This window comes from Poecilia mexicana, unplaced genomic scaffold, assembly GCF_051168715.1.
Source record: "Poecilia mexicana isolate PSO_F unplaced genomic scaffold, ASM5116871v1 scaffold_5, whole genome shotgun sequence".
NCBI lineage: Eukaryota > Metazoa > Chordata > Actinopteri > Cyprinodontiformes > Poeciliidae > Poecilia > Poecilia mexicana.
The window spans coordinates 15,259,537-15,276,661 of NW_028263374.1; the positions used below are offsets into that span (position 1 = coordinate 15,259,537).

General features: G+C 39.7%; 1 protein-coding gene across 1 annotated transcript; it reads left to right on the forward strand.

The window, feature by feature from the left end:
* The first annotated feature begins 4,998 nt into the window (after positions 1–4,998).
* tmcc2 (transmembrane and coiled-coil domain family 2) lies at positions 4,999–16,821 on the forward strand. The gene is made up of 5 exons (XM_014997911.2): positions 4,999–5,146; positions 10,603–11,004; positions 11,605–12,233; positions 13,540–13,675; positions 15,766–16,821. The coding sequence occupies exons 1-5, from the start codon at positions 5,144–5,146 to the stop codon at positions 16,063–16,065; spliced, it is 1,470 nt and encodes a 489-aa protein (XP_014853397.1). The 5' UTR covers positions 4,999–5,143; the 3' UTR covers positions 16,066–16,821.
* The last annotated feature ends 304 nt before the right edge of the window (positions 16,822–17,125 follow it).

Genomic DNA, 17,125 nt, shown 5'->3' on the forward strand with positions numbered 1-17,125 from the left:
GATTAATCACAATTAATCTGATTAATCGTTTCAGCCCTTCCTACATTAGTAATAAAAAATTGTGGCAGAATTTACAAACTGTTGTCCACAGAAACTCTCCATCCCATCTGACTGAACTTACTCTATTTTTCTTTTCTCTTTTTTCCAAGATCAGTCAAAAGGTTTCAGATTTTTATGTATTTTTATGTATCAACTTCCTCCACTTTACAGTTATACACCAATAATACTGTGAAATTAACTGAAGTTTAAGTTTGTAACATGACAAAACGTCCAAATGCGCAGAAATTTAAAATCAAAACCCAGTGAGTGGATGGCATTGGTGTGGACTTGGTTACATTTGCCATCCTCAGCTGTGTGGGATTACAGCTTAGCGGGAGCTCTCAGGTATATATTTATTCACAAAGGTACTATAGTGTCATGCAGTATTGAGTTCCTTGTAGGAATTTTTAATTTAAAGGTGGGAGGACCAAGATAGCAAAAGCACTGAGGCCTTCAGTTTCCTTTTACATGGAACAAAACGTCAAAATGTTCAATTTGACCCGTGCTGCCTGTCGAACAGAAATGTCATCACCTAGATTTAGCAAAAAGACAGCAGCCTCCCTCTGGAAAAACAACATGGTGATTGATCTGTTTCTGCATGTCACATCAATCCTCTCTGACTGACGCAGTAAGCGGCTCATCGGTGCTTCATCAACAAAGTCAGATTGTTGCTTAAGGCAAACCTCAGAGCGTTCACCCCACAAAGTAACCTTGTGACCTTCATATTTCACCGGCTGAAGGATACAAAATAGCTAGAGGGCCTTTTTACAGTTCAGAACAATGTGAGCAGAAGAAAAGCACATTTTCATCATTTATAACTACTAGGTTGTGACATGTAAAGCACAATGTGTTATCTACATTTGAAGGTTAAATCTCCAGTCATAGTAAAAAGAAAGTACGCCCTTTTTTACCAACTGGATTTTAAGCATCAGCACATTTTATAAAATATCTAGGTTTAAACAAGTTCCTAATCATTTAAATCTAACCTCAAAGTGTAAAAAACACACAGCAGATTTCACATTTATTTAATTCAATAAATAAAAAAAAATAAGTCTGAATAGGAAAAACTAAGTACACCCTTGCTTCTTCCAGAGGCTTTCAGCAGCCAAATCTTAATAATTCACTATGATAAATGACCGTGAGCAGATCTGACCACATTAGGAGTTTCTGATCGCTTGCAGATGTGTGAAACAAAGACATCAGCAGCTGCAGCTCCCCAAGAGTCACGAGCCGAGCCGTCTTCATTTATAAGCGCTTTTAAAGTGATGAACAAACATCATATAGAAACAAACATAAAGCCATCTTTAAACTACTTGAAGTCCATCCTGCTGCAGCAAAAAATAAATTTTACAGCGAGAAAACGTTTAGGAGTGTTTCCAAATTCACCTCAAGCTGAGACTGAGCCGCGTGCAGCGAAGCATCTCAGTGATCGAAGTCCTTCACAGCAACATTTGAAAACCAAACACCTCGTCTCAAGTGTCAGGGCGGAGGGCTGATGATCTGCAGCCGCACGACCTCTGACCCTTGCTGCCATGAGTCAACTGTGAGCCGTGAGAATCGTGATGTCAAAATGAGAGGCAATCGTGATCTGAAGCAAAGCTGTGAAGAGCAGTGAGCTGAAACATTAGACTCAAAAAGGTTTGAGGAAAAAAAAGAGACAAATTTAAATTACTGCTGCTAAAGCTGGTTCCACTGAATTATGGAGGCTTCTTGGGTTTACACACACAGTTTTACCATTTTACCTTGTTTTATAATAAATACTAGTGTTGAATATGTTGGATTCTGAATTTATTTTATTTTATGGAAAGGACAATTAGTATTAATCAACATGAATATGTCAGATAAATATGCAAGATTTAGCCAGAGGCTAATTCTCATGTGTAGATCCCAGCAGGTTGACAGAAGGAATTTAAAAGAATTAACACATGACCTATCACAGACTTCAATGTATAGCTAAAAGTGGTGTAATTTGGAGTAAAAATGTATAATAAAAATAAAAACAAATCACATCCGTACGAAAATATGTATGAAAAAACATTTGTTAACTTAAACATTATTCAGGAAATGAGTATAATTTTAATCTAGTTGTATTTTTGTTGAGGCGAGGTTTAAAAACCCACAGAAATCATGGACTTGATTTGACATTTTCTGTCGTTTTGAAGAACTCAGAGCAGTGAGAAACTTGTCTCTGGGAGAAAAAAGGGATCTGAGGCACAAATTAATTACTACTGATTGTAAAAGGAAGCAGCAGTGTTACTTGAAATGTTCAAAGAAGCAAATTATGCAGAATCTGCTGCCAGTAGAGCTGCTACTCATTTTCAGAAGAAATCCCCAAGCAGAGAGGATTTTCAAACTCTGTGGTTTTAGTTTACAAGCTTAAGAGTGCATATGCAGGGCTTTTAAAAAATAATTTAGATTTCATTTCTTAAGCCACATTCAGCTGATAATAAATGGAAACCGATCAGTTGCCCTCATTGTAGCTACTGATATCCATGTCAACAGACATATAAAAGTTCAAATAGTTTTAAAAATCACTTTGACACGTTTAAAAATAGATAGAAATTAGTTTTGTCTCGCCTCCTCTTCAGTTCACCATTTACTGATCAACAAATTTCTGTTTCACCAAAAGAGAAAATGCAAAGATAAACATCAAAGATAGACATCAAAGAAAACATCTGCTGCAGGTAAGATATTGAAAGCTCATAACCGCTTAACAGAACCCCACTTAAAAAAATCTGAACTAATCCTTTAAGATAAATGAAAAACCCTGAAGGCGGTTAAAGGTGCAACTTATCTAATAAAAATGGCCTCGATGCGCCCTCTACTGGTGACCTCCGTATTGCATTTCATCTGTTCTCATTTTGGAAGACATGCACACAATGTCAATAAAAAAAAAATACAAATAGATTATTTTAAGCAAACACGGTTGTTATCTTTAAAACGAAGAAGATAAATTGTATAATATGACACTGTATTATATTCGGACGGATTCAAGCTGCTCCCCACGCCTTCCTGTTTTAGATTTTGGATTAAGAGGATGTTGTTTTATAACCTAAATCTGCTTTAAACTTCTCCTGTGTTCTTTCATGATGCAGTTTCTTCCCTAATATTCTCCAAGAAACCGCTGAGGCCTTCAGAGATTAAATTACAGACAGACCGACTGACTTAGGTGACTTCAAAAGACATTTGGAGGCACATTTGGATTTTATTTAGAGGTTTCAGAGTAGAGAGGGTCAAATAGATAACCGTGCCACACATCTCGGATTTGTATTCAAAGATTAATTTTCTTTCCAACAATGCTATTGGTCTTTCACACAAAATCCCAGAAAACACATTGATGCTTTTGGCTCTGATACATTGGTGTCCAAAGTGCGGTCCAGGGGCCATTTGCTGCCCCTGGAATGACTGCTTTTGGCCTCCGACTTCAGTTTAATAATGACACCAATTTGCTCTCCCAGTGCAGGTGATTGATGTAGATAATAATTTTCTGTTTCTAGGTCAAAATTATCACAGACACATAAAAATTTTCTCACAGTAGAAAAAGTGAAACCAGGTGTTTGTTTTTAACTAAGCATTCTCTGGCAGGTACAACTTTTAAGCAAAACGTCACTTTGCAAACATTCTGCTTTTGATTAATTAATCAGACTTGGATAAATTTAGTTGTCAAAGAAAGAGCAACCTAAATCTTGATTTTATTGCTCACAATTGGCTAAATTGCATTCATTTTTTTTCCCAATCAATATCTAAAAAATTGCAACATTTCTTTGTATTTCTTTTTAGTCCGCCTGAAAAGAAATTGAACTGTGATGTGGACCATAATAGCAAACTCTGGTCTGCCTAAAAATGAATTTAAATGATCTCTGATGCGTTTTGAACGCTGAGTGAAAGCGGTCCAGAGACCGCTCCAAAAGCAGGAAGTGAACTACGGCGCAAGGCATTCTGGGTAAATACAACCAAAGAAAACGAGGAGTCTAGCAGTAGCGGGAGAAATGGCTCGTTGTCTTTTACCAAAAGACAAAAGAGAAATCCTGCAACCAAGAAAATCTGACTTTTGTTTACATTTTATGAAGAAGGAAGTTGCGCTCATGTCTTCTTCGGAGGTTTTTGTGTCGTTTCCTTCAGTGGCTCTTGCTGCAGCGCCACCACAGATAAAAGAGGTGAACAGGTTTTTCAATTAGGGTTTTTGTTGTTGTTTTGTTTGTTTGACAGTGTAGCGTGAACGCGAAACGCACTGGCTGAAAATGTAACAGATGTTGCAAAACGAGTTATTTTTGACTTGACCAAAAGCTTGGACGTCCCTGCTCCAACATAACAAACTGATAAAGGGCGTGAAAACATTTGTTGTTATTCAGGAGACTTCTCTTTCGTTCCGCTTTGCTTTAATCACCGACTGAAACGCTCTCCAGTCAGTGATGAAAGCTTGTTTTCCTCCGTGCTGACACACCGACCTGCACAGAAACATCAAGAAGTTGGGCGGGTGAAACTTTACGAAGCTGCGCGTCACTCCCACAGCCTCCTGTTGTGACACCAAATCCTCCAGTCTTTAGCGGAAACAAGGGAGTCACCACTGTGTACTTTGGGAGCACGTCCGGCTGTGTGTGTGTGTGTGTTTCTACCGAGGGTTTAAAGGCGGCTGTAGTGCGCTCCCTCCCTTCCCCTCGCTGGCCTCCGCCGCACAGGAGCACCTGCACGCCTGCGCTGAGCTCTCCCATCCCCCCTCCCCGCCCAGATTCATCTCCATCCATCTGTCCCCGAGCTCCCACATCCATTACAGGGCAGCACGGCTACAGCATTTGCATGTGGATCGAAGCGGAGGTACAGAGGGAAGCGAGGCAGAGGGAGGCGGAGGAAAACCTCTGAGGGAGAGAAAGGGAGGAAAATAGATCAGAGCAAGGGAGAGGGAGGCAGCAGATATCGATGGCTGCAACAATGGAGCTGTAGGATCCAGAGAGGTGGTAGTCCGCCTGAAAGCGGCTGGGGAGAGGGGGGTGAAGATACTATATTTGAGCTGGGGGTGGGGGTGGGGGGTGAGGAAGGAGGGAGGAAGAGGATGGGCCTGGAAGACAGCCTTGCAATGGCACTGCAAAAATTGGATTAAAGCAGTATGGTAACGTTTCTGATTTAATTTATTGCTGTGCCGCTTGTGTGTCACCGTCCCCCGCGTGTCCACGCCGTGTCTCCAGAGGGCTCAGGCATGCCCCGTCCCTCATGTCTTCTTCCATGCTTCAGACGGCTGTCATCCCATCCCTCATCCATCCATCCATCCCTCATCCACCCACCCATCCATCGCTCTCGATGCATTTTAGATGCTTTATTCCAGTCTGTTGTCTGTTTACACCCGGCTGGACGGCAGCCCCTCCACCGCCACCTCCTCCTACTACACTAGCTTGGCTGCTGCAGAAGCATCTCACTCTCTCAGTGAAGATCAGGACATGATTAATCACCAGGGAGTCCAGTCATCTGTTATTCTCCTCCCTGGTGCTGCTGTGAGATTGCAACCTAGATTCAAGGAAAAGAAAACACTGCCCGCCTTCCTGCGCTCTAGCCACAGAGCGCAGGAAGCTAAGACAGATAAACCAAAGGCAGTAGAAATATCAAAACAGCGCAGTGAGATGTTTGCAGCATCTGATTAGTGTTGTGACACGACTGAGCTGCAGATCGCCGCTATGTAGAAGCCAGAGCTGGGAATCCCCTCATGGATTGATGATTGGTTGATTATTTGTTTGGATTATTTCCTCACACGTTAAATAAGAAATGTTTTTAGGTTTATGTCTGCTTGAACTTATCCAGGGCTCTGAAACAGGCTCTACCTTAAATGTCTGCTGCTTATCAGACAAAACAGCAACTATAAAATGCTGTTTTTGTGACATGAGCCTACACTCTTAGCTAGGGAAGCTACTTTTTTCACTTCTGATACTGACATAGATACCTGAGGTCTAGCATCGATCGATATCGATCTGATACAGGAAAACAGCGCTGAACTGACTCACAGTATTTATTTCTTTTAAACACAAACATAAATATACTAAATTATAAGTGCACCTGATAACTCAGTAACATTGCAGCACACTTAACTGCATTGGTCAACATTTAAAGACAACCTTAATTTGTTCAGTCGGTGTCTTTAGGAGTGAAACAGACAACGTATTCCCCAGTTTACTGAAGCTCTCAGGTTGTCAACAAAACGCTGACAACCTTAGTTGAACATGTAAAAAGTAAACTGAAACAAACCTGTTTTCAAATTGTTCAGAGAGTATAATTAGGAATGCTAAATATAATGTAAAATAAATTATATTATAGAATAAAAATAGACTGAACAGATCTGCCGTGCGGATGAGGAACAGGAAGGTTGTGGTGAATATGAGGATGTTTTTTTTTGATAAAATACAAGCTGGGTCTTTGTGTTATTTTTGTTTGGCTGCTGTTTTTGCCTTGAAACTCCCCCATGGAGGCCATTTTTACTCAGTTTCGTTCTTCTTGTTGAATCGTGACCCTTAGATGTTGTTCTGAGCTTTTTTGTGATTTGGTGGCATTGATTTGCTCTTGGAGTAATTTTGGTTGGCCAGCATCTTCTGAGACGTTCGCCATGTTTTCTGATTCCCTCCAAACGTGGAAACATTTTTCACTGGCTCCCTTAAAGCCTTCAAAATGGTTTTGTTACCTTTTTGGTGAGTTTGTTTGTCATCTGCTCTTGCATTATTTTTAGATTATTAATGATTTGTTGCTTTTTAAGATCTCTGCTGTCAGACAGGCTGTTTCAGTGGTTTCTTGATTCTGCAGAACTGGGTGTGGCCAGTGAAACTGAACCAAAACATTGGCTTAATTGAAGCAAATTCATAATTTATGAAAGTGAATAAATATTTCATTCACATAGGACCTGCTTGGTTTGGATAGCTTTTTTTTCCACTTTAAAAACTCAGATTACTTTTTCTGACATTACATTTTGTTCAATGATGTAAAACATTTATATGAGACGAAAATGAAAGAACAGAAGAAATATGTAAGGAGGGGGACTCCTTTAATCTGCACAGTATTATCTGACATGCAGCTGCGTGTTTTTAAATGCACATTTAAAAAAACAATAGTTACACCTTTGCTTCAGGTTCAGAGTGTGTGCTGAGAGGAAAGCAGTCCAGTTATGTTTCAACTAATTAATGCATAATAGCCACTCTGTGTACTTCCTGATCCCTCCACCAAATCAATTATAGCTGCACAACAGGGGTCAGAAATAAACTGATTTCAGGAGCTCAGGGATTTTGCTCTGGCCTAAAAATGAGTCTTTCTTAATGAGACCAGTCACCTCAGCGTCAAATGTTGCTTTCATCCTGGTTCATGTAGTTAAGATTATTACACAAGGAGGCATTTCTTTATTTAAATGTTTTTAATTGAGCATAAAAAAACTTTAATTATTTTTATATTTTCTTTTTCTCTGGTAGATAAATTAAACTTTTATGTTTTTAAATGCAAACAAAATAAATAATAATGCATTTTGTTCTAATTTTCAGCCAGGCAGAGCGACCTAAAGAAGTCTACATCTCAATATCTGGGCTCCTTCTGAAGCCAGCCGGAGTGAATCGTTACATATTTTATTGGCAGGTTAGAATCCGTCAGGTTTAATTTAGAGGATCTCGATTCGGGTTTCGTGCAAAAAGCTTTCGGTTCCCAGGGATTCTCAGGTCATCTTGCATAACACGGCTCGTCTGAGGTCTGTTGATGATGGTAAAACCTTCAGATTTTTACTCCCATATTCAGTATTAATGGGTTTTCAGGTGGATTTAGAACAAAAATGTTGCTTCATGCAAACATTTACTCCAAGATGATACCATATTGATAGAAAAGCTTTCCTTTTATGAATCCAGTCTTTGCTCCAGTTCTCATGTTTACCTTCTTTGTGCATCCTGCTCACAGTGCGTCTTTTCAAACATAATCACTGCTTCTCGGTTTGCTACGGCATCAGTTTCAGACTTGTGGACGTTTTTCACAAGTCCTGATCAGGTGCTGAGTGATTTACGATTGGTTAACATTAACGCCCCAATCTGATAGTTCATTTAAAAATCAGTGCCTCCACACATGCTTGAAAGTCTTCAAAGTGCAGTTCTGCCCGTTAGTGTTGTAATTCATTCACTCACTTTTGATGTTCTGGACGCTACAGAGTCCATTTATCTTGAGAGCAACTGATATTTTGTCCAGACAGGATTTTTTGCAGCAAACTTTTCATTTCTTAAGCGATTTCTGCTGTGAGAAAGTATTTATCTTCTTTTCGATTCACTTTTTTGTCACACCTAATAATTGGTTTTGCCACACTTCCCTGGCAAGGAGTTCAAGAGTTTTTTTGTTTTTTTATCTACTCTGGTTTGCAAAATTGTTTTAATTCATCCTCATTTGAGGGTTTTCAAACCATCTGAAGAATCTCAGTAGGTCAGACTTTGACTAGGCCTCAACAAAACCTAGATTTTGTGCAATTTGACGTTCAGACGTGAACTTTCTGGTGTGCTTTAGATTGTTTCTTGATCTTGAGCTTCGGACCAGGAACTCATGACCAGATATTCTGGTTCAGGATTGTTCAGTCAGGATATCAGGTCATCCAGGTCCTGAAGAAGCACAACAGTCCAGATCATCACACTGCAAAAACACGTCGTCTTACCAAATATTTTTGTTCTAATTTCTAATGAAAATATCTTGCTATAATTGCAGTAAGACAAAACTAACTTAAAACAAGCTTTTGGGAAAGATATAGTACTGTCTTTTAGGTCAATAATAACCTAATACTGATAAATATATATATATTTCCATTGGCAGATTATTTCACTTTTAACATGGACAAAATGCCTTATTATAAGTGAAATAATCTGCAACTTTTTCATTAATACAAAGGCTTTATTTACGTAAAACAATCCCTTATATCTTGCTGAAAACTTGTTAGTTTTGTCTTATTTCAAGCATACTAGAAAATACATTTTAGTTAAACTGCTGGTCTGATGCTGTTTTTCTGAAATGCTGTGTTAGAAACACACATCTTCTTTAAAATACATGTTATCTCTTATCAGCCCACAAAATATATAAAAAAAATCTCAATGATGATCAGAAGATCCTAAAAATGTGAGGCAGTGTCTCTTTTTGCTCAGCATACCAGTCTCTTTCTGTAATCCACTTGACATAAGAGTGGTTTTGGTCACTATTGTCGTTTTCTCTAGACTTCATGGTGTCATGCAGGTTCTGTTTCAGTATCTTCTTAACTCTACAGATGTGGCAGTAATCGCACTGAAGTGACCCTGAACATGATGATGGGTTGAGTCACGGCTGATTCATGGTTTTCCAGGAAGACAATTATACGTTCAATCGCTTTTTCTACCCTGAATGAATGAAGTCATCGTTTGAAAGCTGCTGTGTGTAAAATGTCAGATTGTTTTTGTCTGACACTAAGATTTATATGTTTTTTCTTTCAAAGTGTTTGCACAGCCCTTGACAGTTTTGTGAGTCTTAAACCTAAAATAAGAATAGACTCGGATCAAATTGAAGCCGCTTGATTCGCTGGAGGAGAGGAAGACGTGAAATCTTAAAAAATGGCTCCGTCCTGATCCACACAGCAACCTGACCTGCATGCCCATGAGTTCTTGTCTTTCCAGTTTTGAAGAGCTTGTAAGACTAATCGACTTTTGTGTCACGGCATAATTATACCCCCATGAGACAGCGAGACAAATATTTTTAATTAAAAGTTCCTACAAGTCGGACGTACCTAAAACAGTAAAGTAAATCAAACAGTTACATTTGTTGAACTTTTTTATTTACTTTACTGTGAGCAGCCGATGACTGTGACACCAACAATTGACTTATTCCTCTTCATAAGTTAAATTGATCATGTGACTTTCTAGATTTTTCATCATGAGATTGTGGAGCTGCAGGAAAATATTTTTTCTTTAAGACTTTTTCCACTTACATAAAACAAAATATGTAGGATGATTTTGCTTCTTTATTTTATTTTTTTAACTTAATGCACAAATTAATAATCTGTTTCCAGAATATCACAGATATGTTTGGATGTTCGTTTGTAAATGTCATTTCCATGACCATGTGATCATATTTCAGCACAGATATTTCTTATTAACCGACTTCCTTGGTTTTGAATTTGCTACTTCAACAGATTTTTTGGGTTTTTCAGCCCTCAGATTGACCTCCATTATTCTGGTTAACTGTAATTTCTTAATTAAATTTCAAATGGGCCCACTTTATGTTTATGAAGAAGGCTTAGAAGGCTTGGCGGCTCTTTAGAGGAGCCAGTTTCTGCTGATTTATGGAACGTGTGCAACAAAGTGATCCAGTGATGACAATCAATAGGCCTAATAAGATTAGCACAGCAGACGTCAAGTTATCTGAAATCTCAGCTACGGTAATAAATGCTTCCCAGAATACGAGACTGCTTCTTCAAGACCAACATATTCTGGCTGGAGGAGCAGAGATTTAATGATTTTTATGTACAAGTCAATAAACAGAGAGGGATGAGGCGTATGCAGCATCATTGTGATCAACTGGAGAAATCTACAGCCTCTGCTTCTGTCCCCACAGCTGGACAAGAGTGAGGTGGCAACCTTAGGTCTGCCCCCCACCTCCAGCCATGGTGGCTCTGACAGCAACATCAGCACGGATGGATCGGCGGCAGCGGCGGCGGCGGCCGGGGCAGTGGGTGGCGCGGAGGCTGCGAGCGCCGGCGAGCCCCAGCGGACGCGCGCCGCTCTGGAGCATCTCCAGCAGAAGATCCTGAAGGTCACAGAGCAGATCCGCGTGGAGCAGGAGGCGCGCGACGACAACGTGGCCGAATACCTGAAGCTGGCCCACAACGCGGACAAACAGCAGGCGTCCAGGATCAAGCAGGTGTTCGAGAAGAAGAACCAGAAGTCGGCACAGACCATCGCACATCTACACAAGAAGCTAGAGCACTATCACAAGAAGCTAAAGGAGATCGAGCAGGTACACGGGTCCGGTCCAACGGTGGCGCTGTTCGCTTTAGCTCCTGACTGGCATTGACTCAGGCAATCTTTATAAGGACACATCTGTCCAAATATGCATTCTATGAAAAAATTAAGACATCCTGCAACAGCATATGTGTGAGTCAAGTAATATAAATAGATAATAAAAAGCAAAGAAAACACCTTTTACATTATTCAGAAAATTTTGAAGGGGTATTGTGTAGTATTTTCCAGGCACATAGTTAAATTTTGTAGAACAATAAAATTATTATGTTACCTTAAATTGTTATCAAATTCATTTTGATTTAATTTTCACTTTTGAAGCTCCCACTCTTTTCGAATCTCAGCCTTCAGCAGGTCATCACAATGTTTCTCAACAGATTTTACCAGCAGTATTTGAGAAGTATCTTGTATAATGAGCTCAGTAGATGCACGGTTCCAGCTGGTGTTTGCTGATTGCTGCTGGCTAGTCTGAAGGAGCTGAGAGGTGGAGCTGTAGGGGAGGGCTGCTCTGTTTTCCCTCTTTAAAACCTCAACCTGTGTGTTGCAATGAGAGTCAAGATATCAGAGAAAAGATTTCTCTTCTCTTCTCTCTCTGCAGAACGGACCGGCCCGGCAGCCCAAGGATGTCCTGCGGGACATGCAGCAGGGGTTAAAGGACGTGGGGGCCAACGTTCGTGCTGGGATAAGCGGGTTTGGAGGCGGAGTGGTCGAGGGGGTCAAAGGAGGCGTTTCGGCCCTCACTCACACGGCCGTGGTCTCAAAGCCGAGGGAGTTCGCCAGCCTGATAAGGAACAAGTTTGGCAGCGCGGATAATATTGCTCACCTGAAGGACACGCTGGAGGACGGAGTCGGGGGACACTCTGAGGACGCCCCAACGCCCCGAGCTCTCAGCGGCAGCGCTACTTTGGTGTCCAGCCCCAAGTATGGCAGCGACGACGAGTGCTCCAGTGCCACATCGGGCTCCGGAGCGGGCAGCAACTCCGGTGGGGCCGGAGCGGGAGGGGTGGTCGGAGGGGGGATGCTGGGCCCGACGATGGGGAGCCCCCGACTGGACGGACACCACCACCACCACCATCACATGCACAGCTCATGGGACTCCCTGCTGGAGGGGCTGCAGGAGATCAAGGCCAGCCAGACGCACATGGAGGACGCCATCGAGGACATGAAGGGCCAGCTGCAGAGCGACTACTCCTACATGACGCAGTGTCTGCAGGAAGAGAGATACAGGTAGAAACAAACTCATCCCCTCCATGTTCTTGCTGCCTTTCTGCAGGACGGTCTCTACGGCAGGCCGTCTTAGCATAAAATCAGCTTCAGCACACTTCAATTCTAAATATCTGACGTATTAACAAATTAAAATATCTCTAATTATACTTTAGCTAGACAAAATAACAATTTGAGAGATCTCTAATTTCATTCTGAATAATATAAATGACATCAGATTTACCATGAATCTGTACTGAAGTTTCTAATCTGGATATCTGACTATCTGAAATACATATTTCATATATCAACAATGAAATTTGAACTAGTCATAAAGTAAATTTAAATAATTATAGATTTGACTAGTGCAAATGAAATTACAGATATCTGGAATTGCGATTTTGACTTTCAAAATTCATTTTAAGATATCTCCAAATCAATTAAAGATATCTTTAATTAGACTGCTTTTCTATTTCAGATATCTTGAATTAGCATTCAAGATATCAAGAATGGGTTGCGTAGCCCAATTTTTAATTGAGATATCTAAAAATTTTATTTGAAAGGCTAAACTTACATAAACTTAATATGTCTTGAATTGTAATAAGGAAAGTGTGGCACTTCAAATTATGAATCCAGTGGCGTCAATTGAAATGTTTTTTGACTTGTCAAAATGTAATTGAAGATATCTTGGATTATTATTATTTTTACTAGTCCAAATATGAATGCAGATCATTTAAATTATCATAAAGGATGGTCAAATGTAATTGTGTCTAGTTGAAATGCATTTTTAGATGTGTGGAATGTAATTACAGATAGTCAAAATAAACCAATTTTATGTTAAAATGGCCTGCCGTAGATCCTCACAAAGACAAAACAGATTACCCAATAATAAACCAAACCTCAAACATCAAAACTGACATCACGTTTGTCTGAGCAGCCTTCCTGTTCTTTCTACAGAAGACGGGCTTGTTTTAAAACCCAACCACTCTGTCGTGTTCTTGGACTTAAACATGAATGTTTCTGTGTGAGAGCAGCGCAGAGAGAGCAGGACTCTTGCTAGGGGTCTATTTTCAGGTCAGGATTAATACGTCTCCTGTTGTCCAGTGAGTTATTACTGCAGGGATTAGGAGATCAAAATAGAAATAAACATCAATGTTCATTGTCATTGTAATAAAAGGAAATGTCAAAGGTCATTCTGAAATAATATATATATATATATATATATATAGATTCCAGCAATGCAACACACACATTACGTCCGGCTGTGGGTAGATGTCCTAATCGAGCGTTTTGTTCTGTTCTGCTGGGTTGGTTTGGGTTGTATGTTCAGGTATGAGAGGCTGGAGGAGCAGCTGAATGATCTAACAGAGCTGCACCAGAATGAGATGACCAACCTGAAGCAGGAACTCGCCAGCATGGAGGAAAAGGTCGCCTACCAGTCCTACGAGAGAGCCAGAGACATTCAGGTAAACACTGACTCCAGGACTGCAGGTTTATTTACACTCTTAGTTACTTATCAACTTGATTATTGACTTTCTTATCCACTCATTTACTTATTTGTTTACCTTTTCTACTTAGGTAGTTAATTATTTACTGCCTACATAATTATTGATGTACTGATTGAGTTCAGCATTGACTTACTACCAGAAGCATTTTTACTCATAAACTCATTCACTTTTTGCCTTATTTACTTAAATATTTATTTACTTTCATACTTATTCACTTATTTACATGTGTATGTACTTCTTTGTAGACATTTAATAGCTTACATAAGCCATACAGTATTTACTTACAATATAATTATTTACTCACTTACAAACGTATTGTTTCACTGACTTACATTTATTCAAACTCTTTGGCTTACATATTTAGTTATCTACTTATTGACTGATTTAATTGTTTACTTCTATATTTGTTCATTCACTGACTAACTTAACTATATTTTACTTACCAACTCACTTATTACTTACTCAGTAACTTACTTATTAACTTTTTTCTACCTACATAATTATTTACTTACATACTTTAATTGCTTCCTTTCTTACCAGGTAACTCACTTGTATTCATATATATTTACCCACCGACTTAGTTATTTACCCTCCTTGCTTATTTAATTTTTACTAGCATCCTCGCTTAATAATTGATATGCTAACATTAGTAAGTATATTTACTTACTGACTTACTTCTGTGCTTATTTGCTAACTTAGATGTTGACTGTCTAATGTATCCACTTTGTACCTTATGATTTATTTATTTAAGTGCCTGTTTTGTTTTATTTACAAGTGGCGTTATTATGACATCTGAATGATTAATCGTGCATACTTTTAACGTCAGCAATTGTATTCAGAATGCTTTATCTTAATGGTTTGTTGGGCGAGGAGGAATTTCTGCATCTGCTCCTCTTCTTTCTCTGAAGATAAAATCTGACTCGTTCTTTTTGACATCCATCTGTGCTGCACTTTTTTGATGATCCAGCAACTTTAAATGGATTTGGCTAGAAATTGATGAATAAATGACCTTTAATGGGAAGGGAATTAAGCTTCCATTTTCATAAATACCGTAACATCTCTCAAACCAACACTTCATGAAACTTTTCTGAGATGTGAAGTACTTCACAGATGTGAAAGCGCGCATGCCCAGAAAGAAAGGCTTCAAGATTTAATCTACGCATGCGCGGGAAGACAAAAACAGTCGTGGATGTCATTGTGCTACTTTACATGTTCAGTTTTGCACATTTCTGATAATGAATACATGTGTTACATGAGGACTCTGTTCATGGGAGACGAAGAATGGTTACCGTTTACTATGAAGCTAATATGAAAGCTAAGCTAACCTTCAAAAGCGCGTGGGGGTTCGATGACGATCTAAAATCACAGCGCCATTTAGTGGCCTGGCGTGACAACTACAGCTAACCAGCGGTTTCTCTCTCTTTTTTTAAAATTAATTATACAATGAATCGTTGAAGTACAGGGTAGGGGGAAAAGAAACCATGATGGGTTAAGACTGTAAAAGACAAGCACGTAACAGTAAGAAATAATGGTTGTTTTTTTTTTTAATTTGTTTTGTTTTTGCATATACAGATTTCAAATATTTCAGTGAGGAGTAATAAAGTCTAAAACTGATTTTAAAAAATCAAAACAAGTGGTAGAACCTCTCCAGTTATAGCAGCATATAGTAATTTTAGCAAGCAAGAAAACAATGTTTACCACATCAGATATTTGCTATGAAGGTCGTGTATATGAGTGATGGTAACATCCAGGACATTCTCAGTTTTCAGTGACAACCAATTTTTAATGTCTCTCCTGAGTTTACATGAGAAGGGACAGGAAACAAAGAGAGTGTTAATAGGCACAAATTTAAATCTTTTATGCGAAAAAAAAATCTGATCTATTCTAGATGAAAGTTTTCCATTTTGTGTGAACATCTGTAAAAATCACACCATAAAAAATGAAGAAAGGGAAAGTTAGTAGATAATGTTTGAAATAAAAACGATCATTCACAGTGAGGCTGGCTCACCTGGTCGTTCCTCCTTGTTTTCTGGGCCTGTGCTGTGCAGGAAGCCGTGGAGTCGTGCTTGACCCGGATCACCAAGCTGGAGCTGCAGCAGCAGCAGCAGCAGGTGGTTCAGCTGGAGGGAGTGGAGAACGCCAACGCCCGGGCTCTCCTGGGGAAGCTCATCAACGTCATCCTGGCTCTCATGGCCGTGCTCCTGGTCTTCGTCTCCACTTTGGCCAACTTCATCACCCCGCTGATGAAGACCCGGGCGCGCGTGGCCGCCACCGTCCTGCTGGCCTTGCTGCTGTTCATCCTGTGGAAGCAGTGGGATTTTGTGGAGTTGTGGTTGTTGCCCAGCTAAAACCTGGATTTAAAGGAAGGACGAGAGCCAGGAGACACAAAGAAGCTTCATCAGAAGGAGCCGGAGAGAAACTTGTTGGGCTTGGTACATTTGAGGTAGAACTTTACTGCTCTCCAGTTAAATAAAGACACCACCTCGCTCCATTCAAATATTCAGGTGTGGATGACAGACCATTAATCCCATTGCTATCACCAAAAAAAGTGAGTTTCCTGTAAGAAATCTGATTTTCTAACCATTTAAGAGACACAAAGGATCGACTTGCGCTGACTGTAAATCTTCATGTTGAAGCTGCAGCATATGTTTGAAACCAAGATGTTTTTTTCCATGAATGTTACGTGCTCTCATGCATGTTCTCATATGTGCACTCAGATGCATCCAGCTGGCATGAGTTAGCATCTCATCAATGACGAATAAATGTCTTTTCTGCCAGTTCTGCTGTCGGAAACAAAAGTGCAGATATGTCGTTTCTCCACTCAGTCATTCTCGTGTTTTTCTTTCACATCCTGTTCTGGTGTTACTGCAGTGCTATTGGGCTTTTTTTTTTTTCGATGAAGGCGGGGAGGGTTACAGCTGAACCTGCTAAAACTCACAACGCTGAATGAAATAATTGATTCTGTACACAAATACTAACAGTGTAGACCTACAGCTATCCACGGTGTCAAATTACCTGGCATGTCAACGTTTATATCCAGTTTGCAAAAACAAATATTGCTGTTTTATTAAACTGTGTAATAAATGATTTCATATATGAGACTATGCTTGATGCATTTTTACGGTACAAAGAGATGTTTAAGCTGAAACTAATGGCTTTTTTTGTTTGTTTTTGACAAATCTACCATTAAGCTCACCCAGTCCAGATGCAGAGGATCTCTGAACCAAACCCATGATGTGCATCTTTCATGCAAAACTTAAATACACGAAACACTGACCAAAATCTTTAGTTTTTACAATAAATCTGATTATACTTCTTTGACAGCAAACCAGTCAGACTGACAATAATCTTAAAATCCCCAAATCATGTCCTGTTTTTACAAATCGTGTCTTCTCTGTTCCTGATGCT